Raw genomic sequence first — 19,610 nt, 5'->3', positions numbered from 1 at the left:
GACAAGCAGGAATACGATGAATCAGTAATTTTTCAGGGGTGCTGAGCTAAGATTTAGGGGTGCTTTTTTTGTGTGTGTACAGGATAATACAAAGTTAAGTAAATTGCATCTAACTGGGAAGGATAGACCTACATGAAAAACCAAAATAATAAAATAAAATGTCGACCAAGCAGTTTTGAAGTAGGGTGTGAGAGGTACATTAATCCTTTGATACAACAAAACATTCAAATAAAATGATTAAATGACAGCATTACATGGTCATCCATTCCGTACTTCTGTCTGTTCAAGACCAGCATGTTTTACCGACTTGGCCCACCTCTTAGTGAATATGGTTTTTTGAAGTCGCAGGGAGGAAGTGATCCTTTCCATCACGTAAATGTCATTTACAAGACTCCTGTATTGTAGGTGGGTCGGGGGTGGACCAACGTCTCATGAGTGCTTTTTTACCAGCCATTATCAAAATAACAAATAAGTATTCATCAGCTTTCTTGATCTGTAAATCAAAATTTCCTCAAAAAAAAGTTGTAAACTGCATAGGTAGATTGGTGTTAAATAGACCACTTAATACTTTATGAAGCTCTGCCCAAAAGGGTTTAACTACTGGGCATTCCCAAAAGATATGCCAATGATTAGCTTCCAGGTGTCCACATTGCCTTCAACACACAGCTCCAACACACAGAAAAATGTGTCTTTTGTTTTGGTGTAAAAAAGTAACGGATCATACACTTCCAACCAAACTCTCGCCATGAATGAGAGCTGGTGCATTTCCACTGGGATTGGCAAATGTTAAACCAATCCTCCTCAGATATTAACAGATTACCCTCCTCTCCCACTTTTTCCTAACGTTATCTGTATCATGGGACTTTTTAGACAATAAACCTTTATAAATTCTGGTGATGACACCCTTGTTTGCTTTCCCTTGATAAGCATCAATAATGATTTTTGATATGGGGTCATTGAGGTCTGTTTCGTTTCTGATTGGTGCGAAGCAACTACGCACCTGGAGGAACCTAAAAAATTAAGTTCGATCCAGGTTGTGGTCTTCCTTCAATCTATCAAAGCTTTTGAATTGTCCCTTTTCTGTAAGAGAATAGTATGTCGTTATCCCTTTCGAAATCCACGTTTTAAATCCTTTATCTATTACATTAGGCCTAAAATCCGGATCATAAGCACACCATTTAATTATTTGTAACCTGTCATTTAGCTTATACTCATCCTTTATCATATTCCAAATTTTTAACTGCTCTCTGGTCCATGGATTCTATACCTTATCTATTAGTCCTCCCAGGTGTTTGTGTGCTAGTGCCAGTGTTGTAGTCAAGTCACTATGCCTCGAGTCCGAGTCCAGGTTCGAGTCACCAGTGTTCAAGTCCGAGTCAAGTCCAAGTCATTAAAAAAAAAATCCGAGTCGAGTCCGAGTCGAGTCCACTACTCATCCGAGTCAAGTCCGAGTCGAGTCACTATTGATCCAAGTTCGTTGTAGGAACATGCCGTGACGTGTGATGTATGACATGAAGCAGTAACATTTCATTGCACTAATAACTCTTTCGCTGTAGTTACCCTTGGTTTTACTCGGTAAAACTACCGCTTTTTCCAAGTCTAAGACGTCTCCTAACCATGGTTTTTAAATATTGTTGTTATGGAACGTGCAACAGCGACTCGAGGTACGCTGATAGGCCGCATATGAAGGATGTTAAAGCCGCAAGCGGCGTCGATCGGCCCTCGCAGCCAAGCGCGCTCCGGCCTATTGGCCACCGCCGCGGTGCCGGTCGGCGGGCGGGGTTCGCGCACCGCCGGCCGCCCGCCACCACAGATGCTGTCACGCATTTTCCTCGCCCGTCCACCGGGCGATTCCCACAAACGCGTTCGGCAGCGTTCCCCCATTACTCACAACAAATCTGGTGAAGATCGGTCGATGCAGCGAGGAGATACAGCCGTTGGATAATGATAATGCATGGCCACCGGACCGGACTAAATTGTTCGGCGGGCCGGACAATTTATACCGATTCCTGGACGGTGACTACAAACAGAAAAAAAAAAAACGGCCGATGACGCAATGAACGCCGAGCAGGAGAAAAACATTGACTTACCTTTCTATCAACTCGGCCCGTTTCCCAGTCTTTCTAAGCCCTCGACACTCAAGCCATCGTTTGAGCTGAACGTTGGTATGTTGTTCCACAGTTCTACCAGTAAACTGGGCACCTGGACATCCTTTTGTGATAGTTTAACAGCGGAAAAGTCGGTCATATAGTTGTATCTGTTGCATGTGTAACGGCTGGTTGCTACGTGCGCTCTCACACCGTTTGCCCAACCTTAGCGGCAAGGGGCGTTGCTCATGAGATGGTGACGTCACGTGCGCGGTACGACATTTAGATATTAAAATCATACATCAAATAATATTCTAATGACATATTAAAATTATAGCCTAATGATATTAAAAAAAGTCGAGTCTTTTTCTCAATCTCCGAGTCAGAATGATCTGAACGTAGGAGTCCGAGTCCAAGTTCGAGTCACCAGTGCTCAAGTCCAAGTCAAGTCACGAGTCTCTAAATTTAGCTAATGACTCGGACTCGAGTTCGAGTCTCGGACTCGAGTACTACAACACTGGCTAGTGCTGCATGTATTGGGGGATCAGTTTGACTTAAGAGTTCTATATTTTTCTATATTATCTAGCTTGGTAAGATGGGTTACACAAATTAATCAGAGGTCTAGTCTGGGCTGCATGAAAATAGTATTTTAAAATGAGGTAATGACATACCACCTTGCTCTTTTGGGAGCTGTAAAGTCTTAAATCTATCCCTGGGTTTTTTACCCTGCCAAATAAATCTAGAGATAATCTTATTCAGGGAGTGCCTGAAATAAGTAGAGATACCGTGGGAGAATATTCATTTATACAGTATCAATTCTGTGGCTAAGACTAAGAAACGAAATTGAGGTCCATCTGTGTATGTCGTCTTTAATTTTCACCAAGAGGGGTCCATAATTTATCTCTGCTAATGTTCGAATTATTTTTGGCAAGTTTATTCCGAGATATTTCAGTGACCTTTGATCCCAATTAAAATTGTATTTTTCTCTAAGTTGCTTTGTGGGTTTATAGTTAATAGTCAAAATTTGTGTCTTTTGTATATTTAATTTATATCCTGAGTACTAACCAAAGTTTTCTAGGACGGTGTTTTATGAAATTTTTATACAGGTTCGGAAGAGATTGGCAACACACAAATAAAAACACAAACACTGTTTCTGTTAGGATAATAGTGCCCACATTTATTATTCCCCACAGCATACAGCAACACAAAACAGCAAGCACTTCTTAAACACATTCTGCTACCCCACAGAATACAGCAACACCAAACAGCAAGCATTTCTTAAACGCTATTTCTGCTACCCCACAGAATATAGCAACAAACACAGCAAGCACTTCGCACACGCAAAGTAGCAAGCATCAAAGCCGACAAGCTTTCAAACAGGCGTGACGTTCAACAGGTCTCTTACCATGGCACAGAACCGGGAAGTCGGTCAGTCCGGTTAGAGCGACATCAACGCGGCCGGGCATCCTCCCACGGCAGACTTCACCGGACTGAGGGCAGTCTCCCCTTTATATACTTACAAACAGAGGGTCAGGTGTGGAGAAAAAATGGCCATTTTGTCTCCCCACAGCTGATCCATTTCCCAAAACAGGTTTCCAAAACAGAGACCGTTCCCAGCATCTTAGCAGTGTGTGAAACGAAACATGAGCGCAATCGATGTGAGAAATAAAATAACATCACAAACTCAGAGCGCAAATCAGTGTATGAAGCACAATACAATTCTAGTTTCACATGAAATCAGTCTTTCCCACAACACATTGTCATAAGTTCCCACCACAAGTTAAAACAAGTTATAACAAAATAACACATGTTGTTCTTAGTTTTATGTGAGAAACAAAATAACAGGCAAAACTCAGAGCACGGGCATATATGTTGCTCTTAGTTTATGTGAACTCAAAAACAAGTACCAGTTCTTCCCATAATATAAGCGAAACAAGTTATATAAGCGATAAAAACAAGCTAAACAAGTTATATAACTGACCAGTTTTTTTTACAAATTACATTGTCAAAGAGCAACAATAACTAGAATCGTTCAACTTCTGAAGAAGTTGAAAAAGGCGCCCGCCTGGTGGTGGGCATGACCGTCAAAGGCAAAGCTTCCGAGTTCCTTGGCCGTAGTCTCTCGTCGGTTGGGGATTTTAAATCAAACATTCTGAGTGAAAAGGATTTGTATTCATCAAAACCTGCCGACCAGGAAAACTTTGCGTCTGCAGAGCTGCAAACTGCGTATTTCGATCTGAGACGCAGCTAATGACCTAATTGGCGACAGCCAACAGTCAAAGTTTGCCATTCATTTGCTACGGTAGTCCTAAACCACTACTGACATAATACAGTTTTTGGCCACAAGCGTCATTTTGGGGGCGTTGTTTCCACCTCTTCTTTTAGAGACGTTTTTAATAGAAAGAAGAAAAGGCAAAAACGGTCCAAACAAAAGGTCATAACGTTTACATTTGTAACCTCTGCCTTACATAAACACTAGAATTAAATCTTAATAAATAAAAGTATAGACAATTATTTCAGTAACTCAAATCAGTAAGTGAAATACACTATATACAGGAGTTTGACAATGAAACTGAAACACCTCTCATTTCCGTGTGGGAGGTTTCATGGCTAAATTGGACCAGCCTGGTGGCTATTCTTCATTAATTGCACATTGAACCAATAAGAGCAGAGTGTGAAGGTCCAATTAGCAGGGTAAGAGCACAGTTTTGCTCAAAATATTACAATGCACACAACATTATGGGTGACATGGTTGAGTTCAAAGGAGGACAGATTGTTGGTGCACATCTTGCTGGATGTGTCAAAACTTTCTTCAATTAAATAAAAACAAAACTGAAGTAATAATATTTGGACCAATAGATGAGAGATCAAAAGTTAGCACACAGCTTCAGTCGCTTCAGCTAGAAACCACTGATCAGGCCCGAAGCCTTGGTGTAGTGATGGACTCAGACCTGAACCTCCAAAAGCATTTTGCAGACAGTTACAAGGTCGGCTTTCTATCACCTGAAGAACATTTCCAGGATTAAAGGACTAATGTCTCAAAAGGATCTGGAAAAACGAATCCATGCGTTTATATTTAGTAGATCAGATTACTGCAACGGTGTTTTCTCAGTTCTGCCTAAAAAGTGGATCAGATCGCTGCAGCTGATCCAGAACGCTGCTGCCCGCGTCCTCACCAAGACTAAGAAAGTAGAGAACATCACCCCAGTTCTAAAGTCCTTACACTGGCTCCCTGTATCTCAGAGAATAGACTTTAAAATACTTCTGTTAGTTTATAAATCCCTAAATGGCTTAGCACATAAATACATTACAGAGTTGTTATCAGTGTATCAACCTTCCAGACCACTAAGGTCTTCTGGCTCCAGCCTACTCTGCATACCTAGAACCAGAACTAAACAAGGAGAAGCAGCATTCAGTTCCTATGCTCCACTTATCTGGAACAAACTTCCAGAAAACTGTAAAAGTGCGGAAAGCCTGAGTTCTTTAAAATCAAGATTAAAAACACATTTGTTTAAAATTGCCTTTGACTGTTCTAGTTAAACTGTTTTACTGTTTTTAATGTTCTTCTTTGTTTCTACATTCTATCTGTACTTGCTTTTATTCTATTTTCTATCTACATTTTATTCCTACTTGCGTTTATTTTGCTATATTTTAATCATGTAAAGCACTTTGTATTGTCTATGTACTGAATTGTGCCATATAAATAAATTTCCCTTGCCTTGCCTTGCATCTGTGACCAAGACAGCAAGTGTTTGTGATGTATCAAGAGCCACGGTGTCCAGGGTAATGTGGATGAACCACATCCAACAGGATTAACTGTGGACGCACGAGGAAGCTGTCTGAAAGGGATGTTCGGGTGCTAACCCGGATTGTATCCAAAAAACAAAAAACCACATAACTCTACTTATAACTAACTTTCTGAAATATAAACTAAAGTTCACCAATCAGTTCTAAAACATCTTTAGATGAACTCTTGTTGAGCCCTGGAGTATGGAGGACCAAGTCTTCCATATTTAAAAATAAATACAGAAATAAATAAATGCTCAATAACTTAATGTGCATACAATTATGTGCCACCAAAAATACAATGCACAAATAAATGCAGATAGAAAATGAATTATACAGTGAGACAAAATGTATATATTTCCTTTAATTAGCCACTTTATTTATTAATTACTTATTTTTTTAAGTATTTATTTATGTGCATGTTATAATATTTTTGTCTGTTTTATTCTTTCTTTGTATTTTTTTGCCCTATTTATTTCTCAGATGCTATTTATTTCTGTTTGTCCTTTTTACATTTCTGTTTCTCGTTTTTACATTTCTATCTGTCCTTTTTACATTTCTGTTTCTCGTTTTTACATTTCTGTTTGTCCTTTTTACATTTCTGTTTCTCGTTTTTACATTTCCTATCTGTCCTTTTTACATTACTGTTTGCCATTTTTACATTTCTGTCTCTCCTTTTTAAATTTCTGCCTGTCCTTTTTACATTTCTGTCTCTCCTTTTTACATTTCTGCCAGTCCTTTTTACATTTCTGTATGCATTTCTGCCTCATTATGCAAATGAGGAGGCCTGTGTCTTAAGGGCTCAACTTCTTCCCATTGGTTGGTTAGCATTTTACTGCGTCGGTCAAATCTACATGGCTTTTCCCCGACATGAAGCATTGTTTAATAATAACTCAGCAGGCAGACGTTCAGTGTCCGACCTCTTACGGGAAGCTGCTAATAGACTGGAAGAATTAGAACGCTGTACATTTGGGATCTGAAATGTTTTTCGGTGGTTTCAGATTCGGCTTTCCAGATCAATAACTCATCGGCGGATGATTTATTCTACAAAACAGACACCTCTCCACAACCACCGCAAGGCAGACACTGAGCTACAACCGTAGTTTCCTCAAAACGAGTCCGTGGGCCAGAATCTGTGGGACGTCTCCTTAAGAAGTTTCGTATGAACTGTCAGACAGCAACTTTCTTGCACTTAGATAGGTTGCTACACATAGCAGTGATCTCAAAACACCAATAATCCCACGTTTTCTCTTGCACATTAATAAGTTATTGCTGATAAAAAATCTAAACTGTTGCGCTCCGGGCCGAGAGGTCACGTGATTCGATTTTTGCTGCTCAGCCAATCAGATCGCTGTATTGTCAGCTGAGTGCGTTCAATATGTAAGGTGTTGTAAACATTTGTTTCCAGATGAAGAAAGCCCAATAATAGTATTTTCTGGCGCCAGTTGGCAAAGATCTTGATGGCAAAGAAAAAGAAATAGCCCAGACCATCCATCATCCATTTTCTAACACGTTTATCCCTGCTGGGTTCGGACCGGTGCCGATCTCCAGCTGTCAATGGGCGAGAGGCGGGGTAGACCCTGTAAAGGTCGGCAGTTCATCACAGGGCAGAAATAGCCCAGACTTTTGCTCATTTTACTGTGATATCACCAAGACCTGCTGCGCTAGGATAGCACAGCCAAACGACTTATCCCCGGCAGAATTTGTATCCCCTGCATCAGGAGAGTGTTTGAAATCAATAAAACTTTTAACCTCCAGCTTTGCGAAGTCTAAATATTTTTAAACATCACATTCTAATAAAATGAAATTGATTTTTTTAAATTCCTAATACATTGTTCTGTTTTTAAAATCGACATATCTCGTTGTTGATAAACAAAGAGCAAAAGACTGGGGTGTTAAATGTGCACGGTGTCGTGCCAAACTAGGTATCCCCGCCAGGATTTGTATCCCCTGCGTCGGGAGCGCGCATTCAGCTTGCTGAACGCAGTAAACTCCGCCTCATTTCCAGACAATTCGGCATGAAAATCAAGATGTTTTATTTCTCTTAGCGAAATATAGGAATAGTGCCGTTACATTATCGTTCAGTTAATGGGTTAAAATTGAAAACGTAACACTTGTTAGTACGATCGTAAGGGATTGCTATGTCGGTTAAAACTAAACTGATCACTCAGTATAACACGTTCTGATAAAGTAAACGGCTCTGTGGTCATCTCCAGACGTGTCACGAAAGTATTAGCTTTATGTCATTAGATTGTTGCATGTCTGTCTGCTGAAACTAAAAACCCACCTTTTGTGCCAAAACTCAAGAATGTGGGCTACTGTTAGTCCATTTTGGAAGGTGATACATATTGTGGCAGGCTGGACCCGATATTTTTTGTATCCCCTTGTAACTTCTTAATTTAAAGAGCTAACAGCTTGAACTTTTCTACAGTTGTTTGTGATTATAAGAGGTGTTTATGTGCCAAGACTCAAGAATGTGAGCTACTGTTAGTCCATTTTGGAAGGGGATACATATTCTGGCAGGCTGACCCCGATATTTTTTGTATCCCCTTGTAACTTCTTCATTAAAAGAGCTAACAGCTTCAAATTTTCAGCAGGTGCTTGTTGTTATAAGAGGTATTTATATGCCAAAAATCTAGAATGTGGGATACTGCTAATCCATTTTGGAAGGGGATACATATATGCTCAGCATGATAGTCTGTTTCCAGCATACATTTCTTGGCTGACTTTGTGCAAGATGAGGACAGCATTACTTACAAATCCAAAGATTGGGGCCTGCTCTGATGGTGCACGGGTATATATATATATATATATATATATATATATATATATATATATATATATATATATATATATATATATAAGAGGCCTTAGTCCTCGACTTAGCCTGAGGTCCTTTACCGCGTGACTTCCTCCCTCTCATAACCCCTTTCCTGTCAGCCTACTTTGAAAAAATTAGCCAATAGAACCTCAAAATCCCAGTAAAAATGCAAGGATCAATTCTCACAACCTAAGGATAGCAGTTTAACTTATGAATATGAAGCTTCATACATGCTCAGTATGAGGGATTGCTGCAAAGCCATCAACAATGCAGACGACTGTCCACTGTGGCTCTACGCTTTCAGGAGGAGTGAATGCTGCTTGGAGAGACTTGATGCAACCTGCTGGGTTTCCTTAGAGAGGAAAACTTTCAGACCAACCTGTCTGGTCAGCACATATAACAATTGGCTGCAGTGTTTGAAATCAATAAAACTTTTAATGTGAAGTCCAAATATTTTTTTAAACATCCTATTCTAATAAAATTGTAATATATTTTTAAACCACTACTGACATAATACACTTTTTGTATTATGTTATTACAATATATTAAAATATATATAAAATATATTACAATATTATATATTGTAATATATTTTGAAACTCCTCATATACTGTTCTTTTTTTTAAAGCGACACATCTTGTTTTCTTAATATGGTTCTTGGCTGAATTAAAATATCATTAGATCTGATCATTTTGGCAGTAACTTTATTCTGTGTTCATTTGATTACACTTGGAATCAGCTTTATATAATCCATTCATGCGGGTCTATCCACACAAAAAAAACGAACAAGTAGACAGCTGTGATGGACTCAGGAAGGTGGGTTTTTAGTTTCAGCAGACAGACATGCAACAATCTAATGACATAATACTTTCGTGACACATCTGGAGATGACCACAGAGCCATTTACTTTATCAGAACGTGTTATACTGAGTGATCAGTCTAGTTTTAACCGACATAGCAATCCCTTACGATCGTACTAACAAGTGTTACGTTTTCAATTTTAACCCATTAACTGAACGATAATGTAACGGCACTATTCCTATATTTCGCTAAGAGAAATAAAACATCTTGATTTTCACGCCGAATTGTCTGGAAATGAGGCGGAGTTTACTGCGTTCAGCAAGCTGAATGCGCGCTCCCGACGCAGGGGATACAAATCCTGGCGGGGATACCTAGTTTGGCACGACAACTGTCGCCAGCTTACCTCAAGTTCTTTCTGTAAAACTGGCAAACCCTAGTAGTCATGTTTCCTCAGCCATGTCTTTCTCCAAATACGTCGTCGCCTTTTCTTTTTAGGGCTTTCTGCACACAAAATTGCACATATTGCCAAAGCAGCATGTTTCTCTCCGGTAATGTTTAGTAGCCATCGACACTTTCATCTTCTTCTTCTTCTTCATCTTCTTCTTCTTCTACAGTATGAGCACTCCGGTCGCGTCCGAGCGTTGCGCCGTACACAGATCATGAGCGGTGAAACTTTTAAACCCGCGGTTCCGTCGCACAGTTTGATACGATATAAGTACCACAACTGAAAAACTCGTACAGTGTATGCCCGGCTTAACACACTTACCATAACAGCTCCGCATCACCGTTTATGACCACTTCTTCTTCTTCTGTTTTAAAAGTGGTGCGCCCTTCTTCTTCTTCATGTTTTAATGGGTGCTGACCACATCCAAAAGGATCATTAGCGCCCCTCTAGTGGTGCGCTCTGTTCCTCATCTTTATATTATCAGCAGCGCAACCAGCTACCGTAACACCTGTTAAATGTATCACTGTTATAGCTCCGAAGGTCCAGAAACTCATGTGTGCTATAGCGCAGCAACGCGGTGCAGTTTTGAAAGAAAAGATAACAATAATAGCAATTTTTTCATCATTCATTCATTTATATCAGTTGTTCAAATTATTTATTTGTTACTTGTAAAAAAATAAAATATTGGGTACCCCCCGGCGGGTTGCGAACCTGCGACCTTCGGTGCACCAGCCCAACACCTGAACGACTGTACCGAAAAAAAGTGCCATGCTGAGCTCTGCATTTTTGTGAGGTCAACTGTGTGTAGGAAGTGGTTTTGAGAAGTGGTTTTTGGTTTATTTTGTCACCACGGTAACTTTAAATGGCGTCAAGTACAAATAGCACACTTCGCACCGTCGAGACGCACGTTTTGATATATAGTTTGTGGGGGTACAGCCTACGGTTCGGGCTGTATTAACGGTGACGGAAGAATAAAAAGCAATAATATTATTAAAGAAACCCTTATTAGGTGCATAACATAAGGCCTCCGCCATGCATTTTCAATGCATAGGCGGGCGCCTAATAATAATAAAGAAATCCTTATTAGGTGCATAACATAAGGCCTCCGCCATGCATTTTCAATGCATAGGCGGGCGCCTAATTCTTTAATATATCAGACGGTCATTAATTTGTGGAGCGAATCATAAGGATTACTTAAATAGATCAGTACATCATCGGCGTATAGCGCCACCTTATGGTCTTCTTCATTAATGCAAATGCCTTTAATGGTCTCAGTCTGTCTTATCCATAAGGCTAGGGGCTCTATATAAAGTGCAAATAACAGGGGTGAGATTGGACATCCCTATCTCAAGCCCCGTTCCAGTGTTAAGGAGTCAGTGAGGTATCCATTTATTTTTATACGAGCCGATGGTTTGTTGTATAATGTACCGATCCCTTTAATAAAAATGTTGTCCAGGCCGAATCTTTCCAAGACTTTATATAGGAAAGGCCAGTTTACCAAATCAAAGGCCTTCTCGGCATCTATACTAACTAAACAGGATTCAATATTATTCTTTTGAATATGATGTATAATATGTAAAGAACGCCTAATGTTGTCGTAAGTCTGCCTTTGTGAAATAAATCCAGTCTGATCATTGTGTATAAGATGAAGAATTTTGTCCAGTCTTCTGGCGAGGATAGTTGCATAAAGTTTGTAATCAACATTCAGCACAGAGATAGACCTACACTCTAATTTATTTTTTCCCTCCTTAGGGATAACGGAAATCACCGCCTCCAAGAGGGGGGCATTTTTGCATCTGTTAATGTCGTGTCAAAGGCTCTGAGAAGGGTTGGCACTAGCTCAGCTTATACCACTCTGAACAGTAGCCGTCCGGGCCAGGTGATTTATTTGTTTTTAGGTTGGAAATAGCCTTAGTTAACTCTAACTCAGTAATAGGGGCTGGTAACATTTCGTTTTGCTCTTGCGTTATATATGGTAATTTAAGAGATTTTAAAAAGTCATCAATTTGCTGTTCACCTTCTAATTGGAGTTGTGTATACAAGCGCTTGTAATATTTTCTGAAAGTTCTTTGTATTTGCTCTTGTTTGTACTGTATAGTTTTAGAGTCCATATCCCTTATTTTATATATTGTGTTGTTTGTTTGTTGTTTTTGCCGTTTTCTTGACAGGATTTTAAGTGATTTTGCTCCAGACTCATAATAAGTTTCTTGTGAATATCTTTTTTTTTTAATTTCCTGCGTGCATATTAGATTTATTTCCTTTCTAACTGTTTTTATTTTAGTTAGTATTTCTGTTTTTTGTTCTTTTTTATGTTGTGTCTCAAGATTTTTCAGTGTTTTATTAAGATCTATCAATCGTAATTGTTTTTGTTTCTTTTCATAGGCACAGAATGATATTATTCTCCCTCTCATAACAGCTTTAAAAGTATCCCATACTGTTGCTGAATCAACATCGCCGTTATCATTTTCTTTCATTTGTGTTTTAAATCTTAGATTATTTAGGATACCTGTATTCAACCTCCATAAAGTTCTACCTGGGTTATCAATAATATCTACAGTGCAGGAGAGGGGGGAATGGTCCAATAGATCAATGCTTCCAATATCACAATCATGAATTCGATGACGATCTCTCTTCAGTAAAAAAAGAAAATCTATCCTGGAATAGACATCATGTAGATGTGAATAAAAAGTATAGTCACGGCCGGATGGATAAAAATCTCTTCACAAATCCAGAATACCAATCTCTGTCATTAAGGGATTAATTTTCTTATGCAACAACGTAGTAGCTAGGTTTTTGGGTGAATCTTGTTTTGGATTGAGACGGATATTAAAGTCGCCTCCACATATGACAACCCCTGTGTCCTTTATAATCAAGTCAAATATGTTTCTGTAGAAAGCAAAGTTACTTTCGGGAGGGGCATAAACATTACAAATTGTTACAACTACATTATGTATTTTCCCTGAGACTATTACATATCTCCCTTCCTTATCAGAGATCTCTGAGACCTGTTCAAATGGAATTTGTTGTGAAATCAAGGTTGCTACTCCTCTCCTGTGGCTTGATTTGTAAGATTAAAAATACACTCTTGAAAAGCCCATTCTTTTAAGTTTTTTATGCTCCGAAGCAGTGAGGTGTGTCTCTAGCACAATTTGTGCATTCTCCCTTTTCATTTTTGTTAAAATCTGCCTCCTCTTAGCTGGATTTAAAACCCCATTCACATTAAATGAAATCACTTTAAGGGTTTGCCTGTTCATTGTCTATTACTGTAATCACTTATCATTACACACCCACGAGTCTCTCCTGGGAGACCTGGACATAGAATACTGAACCTATCCTTCCCGATGAACACAAACACAAAACAACTTAGAACAGTCTGAAACAGAACATCATTGGAGCAGTTCAGAACCATTGCTTCCGGTTCAGTGGCTCTCATCCAAGAAGCCCTGTGGGACCTTGAAAAGTCAAGGCCCTCATAAGAGAACATCCCACTTCTTGGTGGTGGGGCCCTAAGATGTGGTCGAACGTCAGCCAGAGTAAAAATAAAGTAAGTAATAAAGAAAAATAAGTCAAATCGAGCATGACTGGCCCAACAAGTCCCGCCCATCTGATTAAGCAGTAAGAGAGAAATAGAAGTTTAGACAGATTTCAGTCATAGATCTGGGCCAGGTGAGGCAGATTTGTTATGGCAGACTTCTGCATGCAATGTACAAGCTACATAAAGGGTAAGCAACATGTTGCAAATAAGACTTATCTGGTAAGTGCGAAGATGTGGTCCATCAGTTAGTATCTTGGGGTGCTGTCTTCTGAACTCCTTGAGTCTGTCTTTAAAGTGAGCATTTTGATATCTACGTTGTGCGCTGCCGTCCGCAGCGGCAGAATCCTGACTTCCGGAGCTGGTCTTTCCGCCTCCCCGCCGTCTGTCAGGTGGACAGGAGCTGGATCTCCTCTTGGTCCGGTGTGGGTGGAACAATTACTATTTCACACATTATTATATATTAAACTAATAATTCCCTGTGACAGCAATTATTCTACTTAATAAAAAACTAGGAAACACTACTCGCTACTCAAAGAACATGCAAAAGAAAATAAATTAAAATAAAACAAGTCAAAAATTGATTAAATGGGAGGTAGTACTGCGTAAATCAATTCACATTTTTTTAAGACTGATTGACATTACATTCAAGAAGTCGGCGCTTTGACATAGCATCATTAAAAGACAAAATAGCTTTGCGATAGCACCATTCGGGTTCCGAAAACAGACCTGAAGCCAGATGGTGAACGCGTCTGTACTCCACAACAAGCTAAGCTAACCATTTAGAGCTACATTGTCCCGCTCCAAGATGGCGACTATGACGACATACGACCTACGGCTTTGCGTTGTACGTGAAGGGGTGGCCCTAATGACGTATCTAACGCGCCTGCCTTGTCTGGGCGGACTTCTGATCAGGAGGCGGTCTTGCTTCAGAAGTAAGGCGCTTCAAAGGAAAATGCAGGAAACTGAACATGGACCAAAAGAAGGAAAGATGAAGAAAAGGAGGAGAAAGGAAAGTTGGCTATTGGCGTAGCCAGTTTATCATCAACCCAAAAACAACACAGCCAAAATCACTTATGAAATGCATGCACACACATTAGAAATATCCAGCACGGGTTAAACAAAACTCCCTTTGGGAGTAATTAAGCATTACCACTATTTCCTAATAGGTTCTACCCAGGCACAAAATATATCACCTTATGGGTGAAAAAGAGAAATAAAAGGGAAAAGACCTTTTTACTTGTGTTGCCTCAGTGAGGATGTCCCAGCTGTCCGTAGGTCCGTGGCTCCAATAGTGCAGGAGGGGGCAGCAAGGAAACAGAAAAGAAAAACACAGTCTCTGGGTGCTCTGCGACGCTTTGTTTGGCCAAAACAAGCGAGCGGAGTCTGACGATCGCTGAAAGATAGCGACTTCCAGTAGGATAAAAAATGAATTCAATTAGTTTAAAAGTCACGACCTGCTGCTTAGGAATACAGGGAAGAATTGGTTCAGCAAACTCTCGGACCAGCGAGGAATCGAACCACGTGCCACGTGGGGGGAAACCCAACGGGAAAAACAGCTGTATGTCTTCCTAGTTGGCGGCTTGCCAGTGAAGAAGACTGAGATGAATGCGTTGGGCGCTTTTATGTCCTTTCATAGCAACGAGATAAGGTTGCCATGGGCTGGACTGAGTGCAAGCAGTGCGCTTGCACTCGGAGAAGGATGCAAGTACCCGGTTTGATCCCCAGCACCTGCACTCTGGGTCCCTGAGCAAGACATTGCTCCCTGGGCGCCGCACATGGCAGCCCACTGCTCCCCAAGGGTGATGGGTTAAAAGCAGAGAACAAATTTCGTTGTAATGTATGTTTCAATGTATGTTTCAATGACAATAAAGATGATATTACTATTACTATTTAGCACAAGCATATTGTACTGTGCAGCCTCACTTCTGTCAGTCTGCTCCAGGGCAGCTGTGACTACAGTGTAGCTCACCACCATCAGGGTGTGAATGTATGCATGAATGACTGACCAGTGTAAAGCACTTTGGGGTCGACTGATGATTTAATTCAATATTCTCAGCTCGCACATTGCTTTTGTAACAGAATGAGGGAACGAGGGGGAGTTCTGAACAATTTCTTTATGCTGCTCTTCGTTTTTATGCCAACGGCAACTTTTTAATAGCAGATGCAGAAAATCTTTCAGAGGCAGCTGTATGTCGTGCTGTCAGGAATGTAACAGTTGCACTGTTCCATAGTCAGAGACTCACAAGATTAATAACAGAACTCCACAGAATGAAATCAATAGTTTATTCTGTATCAAATTTTGACTCTTCCAGCTATAATTTTCCATTCATGTATTTTAGTTTCCATTCATATATTTTTCGCCCCAACACTGTTAGAGCTACGGCACATTTCTTCACTTAAATAACACCTCCTTTACTTCAGCTGAAAATATACATATAGACTGTATGTTTATTATAAAGTGAGATTGTCACTAATTAAACAGAAGGAAGAGTTAGTAATGCTTGCTCACACCATCCCATCAATAATTGCATATGTTAAATATAGCCAATTAATGCTTTAGTTGAGTATGGTTAAATATAATAAAACTTAACCTTATCTGATTAAACTGCATTTCATACTTCATCATGATTTGCTGCCATGTCCTTTCAATGCCTTTTATAATCAATGCACCCACACCCCCCTTTTAGTGTTCAATGAGTGAGGTGAAAACAGCTTTAATCTCTGTCAAATAACTCTCATATCTCTCATGCATTGACTTTTTTCAGCTGTTCTCTGCCGCCAGCTCGCCTTTTCTGCAGCAACAGCGTTGTTTCTTATGGTTTAATATTCTCCATATGTCTTCTTTAAAGATTTCTAATTCCACTTGCGGGAAATAGGCTCTTCCAGGCTTCTTATTTCCTGCCGTTACCATGGTGAATTGCGTTATCTGCGTTCCATTGAGGAAGGCTTTTTTCATGCTCGTTCTCGCGTTCAACTCAGGGTTGATTGGACGCTGTGTTTAATTACCTGAATGATATCACATGTTCTGAAACCGAAGACCTGAGTATGACTGAGTGAGGTAGAACTACTCAGGGTAGATCGGCCATTTTTTCTCAGACGGAGCTCAGAACAAAGACGCACACTGCAAACTGCCCAGCTTTAAAGGTGTATGCCCTACCTGTCAATCAGTGATGTGCTCCAATCAGCACCTGGCGCTCACAGAGCGGAGCCGTGGAACACCATCTCACCAGAGTTGCAAAATGGTACAAAATAACTTGGTTTATTATTATTTGGTTTACAGTTAAGCTTGTATTTTATGTACTGCGCAGCATAGCTTTGCTGTGCGTGCTGAATCTAGATGCAGTGCGCGATTGTGCACGCACACAGTTTAAAGGGAACACTGCAGTGTATTCCAACTACTCTGTCCTCCCGACACATGAATAGCTCTCCCTCTCAGGAGAGAGCTGTGTACGTGAAGGGGCGGAATGATATTACACACTTGGGAAGAATATTTAATGCGCCTTATAATCTAGTGCGCTTATATGTGGTCAAAGACACACATAGACACGTTAATTTACTGTGCACCTTATAATCCGGTGTGCCTTTATGATCTGAAAAATACGGTGCATCTCATGGGGGCTGTAAAAACTACTGAGGACCATTTAGAATTCTTGTAATGATGTTTTTGCTAATTGGACCAGCTTGCAGCATCAGCTCTTGAGTTTCACTTTCTATGTGACTTCAAATTAAGCCCTCTTTGGGTTGATACTTTTCATTTTCATTATGTTGCATCTGTTGATTCCTAACAAATTATGTAATGATGTCTAACAGGATTTTGTTTTTCCAGTTTAGATTAGACCATTTTGCAAAGTGTTCCCTTAATTGTTTTGAGCAGCTTATAATAATTATATTGGTGGGAAATGGACTTGTGTAAAAGCTCCTGATGCTGTATTTTCACATCTATGGTATGTGTTTTTATTAATTGGAGCTTTATTTACCAGATTTAAAGAGTTGTTAAAGCTACTGTAGGTAACTTCTGTAAAAATGTATTGTTGTTACATATCTGTTAAAACTGTCTCTATGTCCTGACAGTAAAATATGAGACAGGCAGCTCCCAGTGAGAAACAACAATTGTTCTTGTCGTCTAGTTTCATCTTTTAACTATGTTTTCCAGGATCCTAACCCGTTCCTCAGCCCTTCAATGGAACCTGATGCCTTGCTGCGCAGTGCAGTTGCCCCGTTGCCCAGCAAGGAGCAGGGGAGGCTAGGAAGTTCTGGCCGAATCCTTGCTCCACTTCATTTCCCCTCTGAGCTGCTTCCCTTTGACGAGGCTCTCAGGGACGTATGCACAATCAGACCCTTGATGGAAGGAGATGTAGTGGTTCGACATGGTAACCAGCTCTTGGAGATTAAAGCTGCTGAACGCAGAGGTAATCTGAGCACTGACTGTCACCATGTCTGGGATCTGTAAAGTTATCCTAATGGGGAATGAGCTCATATCTTTGTGTATGGCTTGACAGAAATGGAGAAGCAGATGAAGATTGAAAACCTGTTTGTCACTTGGCAGCAGAGGTCAGCACAGTCTAACATGCCCATTTCTGTAAGTATCCCAGCTGTAAACAGGAATAATCTGTTGAGGGATAATTAACGTAGCCCTGAAGTCCATGGCTGGTCTGATAATGTGTGTGGCTCTTGTGAGACAGAAGCGTTGGTTGCTGTATTTCAGTATTCCAGGTTTCTATCTTTTTTTAACGGCCCAAAAACCATTTTACGACCCTTTTTGTTGCTTTCTTTAAAGTGGGGAAAGTTTTACCTTCGTAATAACGGTTAATGTCACACACCGTCACATCTGGACCGATTGGTTCTAAAATTAACCTGATTTTAAACACTAGCACTAACTTCTATGCACTTTCTAAAGGGGTCTGTAGTCTGACTTGGCTCTGGGATTAATGGGCCATTTAGCCATTTTGACAACTGCCTTAGCTAGAAGTTGTGCTCAAACTGCATCATAGTTTTATTTATTGATGTTCTCAAAGTTATGACCCACTGTAAGATCGCATGCCGTTTATTTCTTTGAACCTTCTTGTTCTCTTTTCTGACCTACAATATGAAACACTCTGACTTTTTTGTCCCTTAAGTCGTCGTAATTGATCCATTCTATCCAATTATCCCTAAGATATTTAGTTACAATACCTGTCCCTGCAGGGCACAGATTTGGAGACTCTGAAGCAGTCGTCGAGGCTGGTTCATTACTGTGCCACCCCTCTTCTCTTTGACCCCGGCTTCCGGAAGCAGATTCAAGAGGAACCAACCTATCAGCCCATTGTAAAGGTGGGCAGGTTTTCTATCTGAACTCCATGGCTCCCACATGTATTGCCAAGGGAACCATCTAGCCAGCACAGAGATCATAATTCCAATCAACAAGGCTTCAAGCACTTGCTGTTGGAATCAGATCTGTACGTACATACACTGTATAAAAAGAGACCCAACCTTTTTTCTTACTGTCTGACATCAAATGTGATTTTGACCGGATTTCTCCTTTAAATAGAGAATTTAAAGGAGAAATCCGGTCAAAATCAGAATTCAAACTGCTGAAAGTACTTTAAATATAAAATTATTATATACTGTTCAATAAATGATAAGCTTTTTTAATTAAGAGTAATTTTCATTTAAAGGTCCTTTTATGGGGGCAGCCATCTTGGTGAAGAACAGTACTGCCACCTCCCAGTTTGTGACGTAACTGTGCTGTATCGGCTGTAGAGCAAATCCCAATGCCCCCTCTGTCCCCTTGTAAATAAATATCAGTTTTCATGCCAAAATATTTTTTTAACCCCTTAAACAAAGATAGACATGGTATTAAGCATTTAAATTTAGATTAAAACTAATTAATTTTAGGGACATAAAAAGACAACAAATAAGCATTAAAGTGCGGTTTATGGGTTGGGTTCTGCAATGTTAGAAGATGAGTATGAAACTCATCTTTAGAACCAATCTGTGCTCAAAATGGTGACCTGCACCGCCTAATCTACTTTCAGCAGTTATCAGTTATTGCAACCGTGAACTGCAGAAAATACGGTCATAACGGCTCTTTCTGAGTTTTCTCTCTGCTGCTGTCCGGATGAGTCGCAGTGCATTATGAGGCGGAGGGATATTTCA

The 19,610-nt window shown here is 40.1% G+C and overlaps 1 protein-coding gene across 9 annotated transcripts in view; it reads left to right on the top strand.

The window, feature by feature from the left end:
- szt2 (SZT2 subunit of KICSTOR complex) overlaps positions 1-19,610 on the top strand; it is a 201,433-nt gene that overhangs the window by 143,840 nt on the left and 37,983 nt on the right. For 8 of the 9 annotated variants that reach the window (XR_004929430.1, XM_036131637.1, XM_036131636.1 and 5 more), the window contains 3 exons: positions 17,629-17,884; positions 17,975-18,054; positions 18,660-18,785. Coding sequence is in view for 8 of the 9 variants with exons in the window: in XM_036131637.1 (XP_035987530.1) it covers positions 17,629-17,884; positions 17,975-18,054; positions 18,660-18,785 (462 nt within the window). In the remaining variant the exon portion in view is untranslated. Of the gene's footprint in view, positions 1-17,628; positions 17,885-17,974; positions 18,055-18,659; positions 18,786-19,610 lie in introns of those variants that run through there. The other variant, XM_036131643.1, reaches the window with a different exon arrangement.

The sequence above is a fragment of the Fundulus heteroclitus genome, unplaced genomic scaffold, assembly GCF_011125445.2.
Source record: "Fundulus heteroclitus isolate FHET01 unplaced genomic scaffold, MU-UCD_Fhet_4.1 scaffold_45, whole genome shotgun sequence".
Classification (NCBI taxonomy): domain Eukaryota; kingdom Metazoa; phylum Chordata; class Actinopteri; order Cyprinodontiformes; family Fundulidae; genus Fundulus; species Fundulus heteroclitus.
This window is presented reverse-complemented; position numbering and strand designations above follow the sequence as displayed.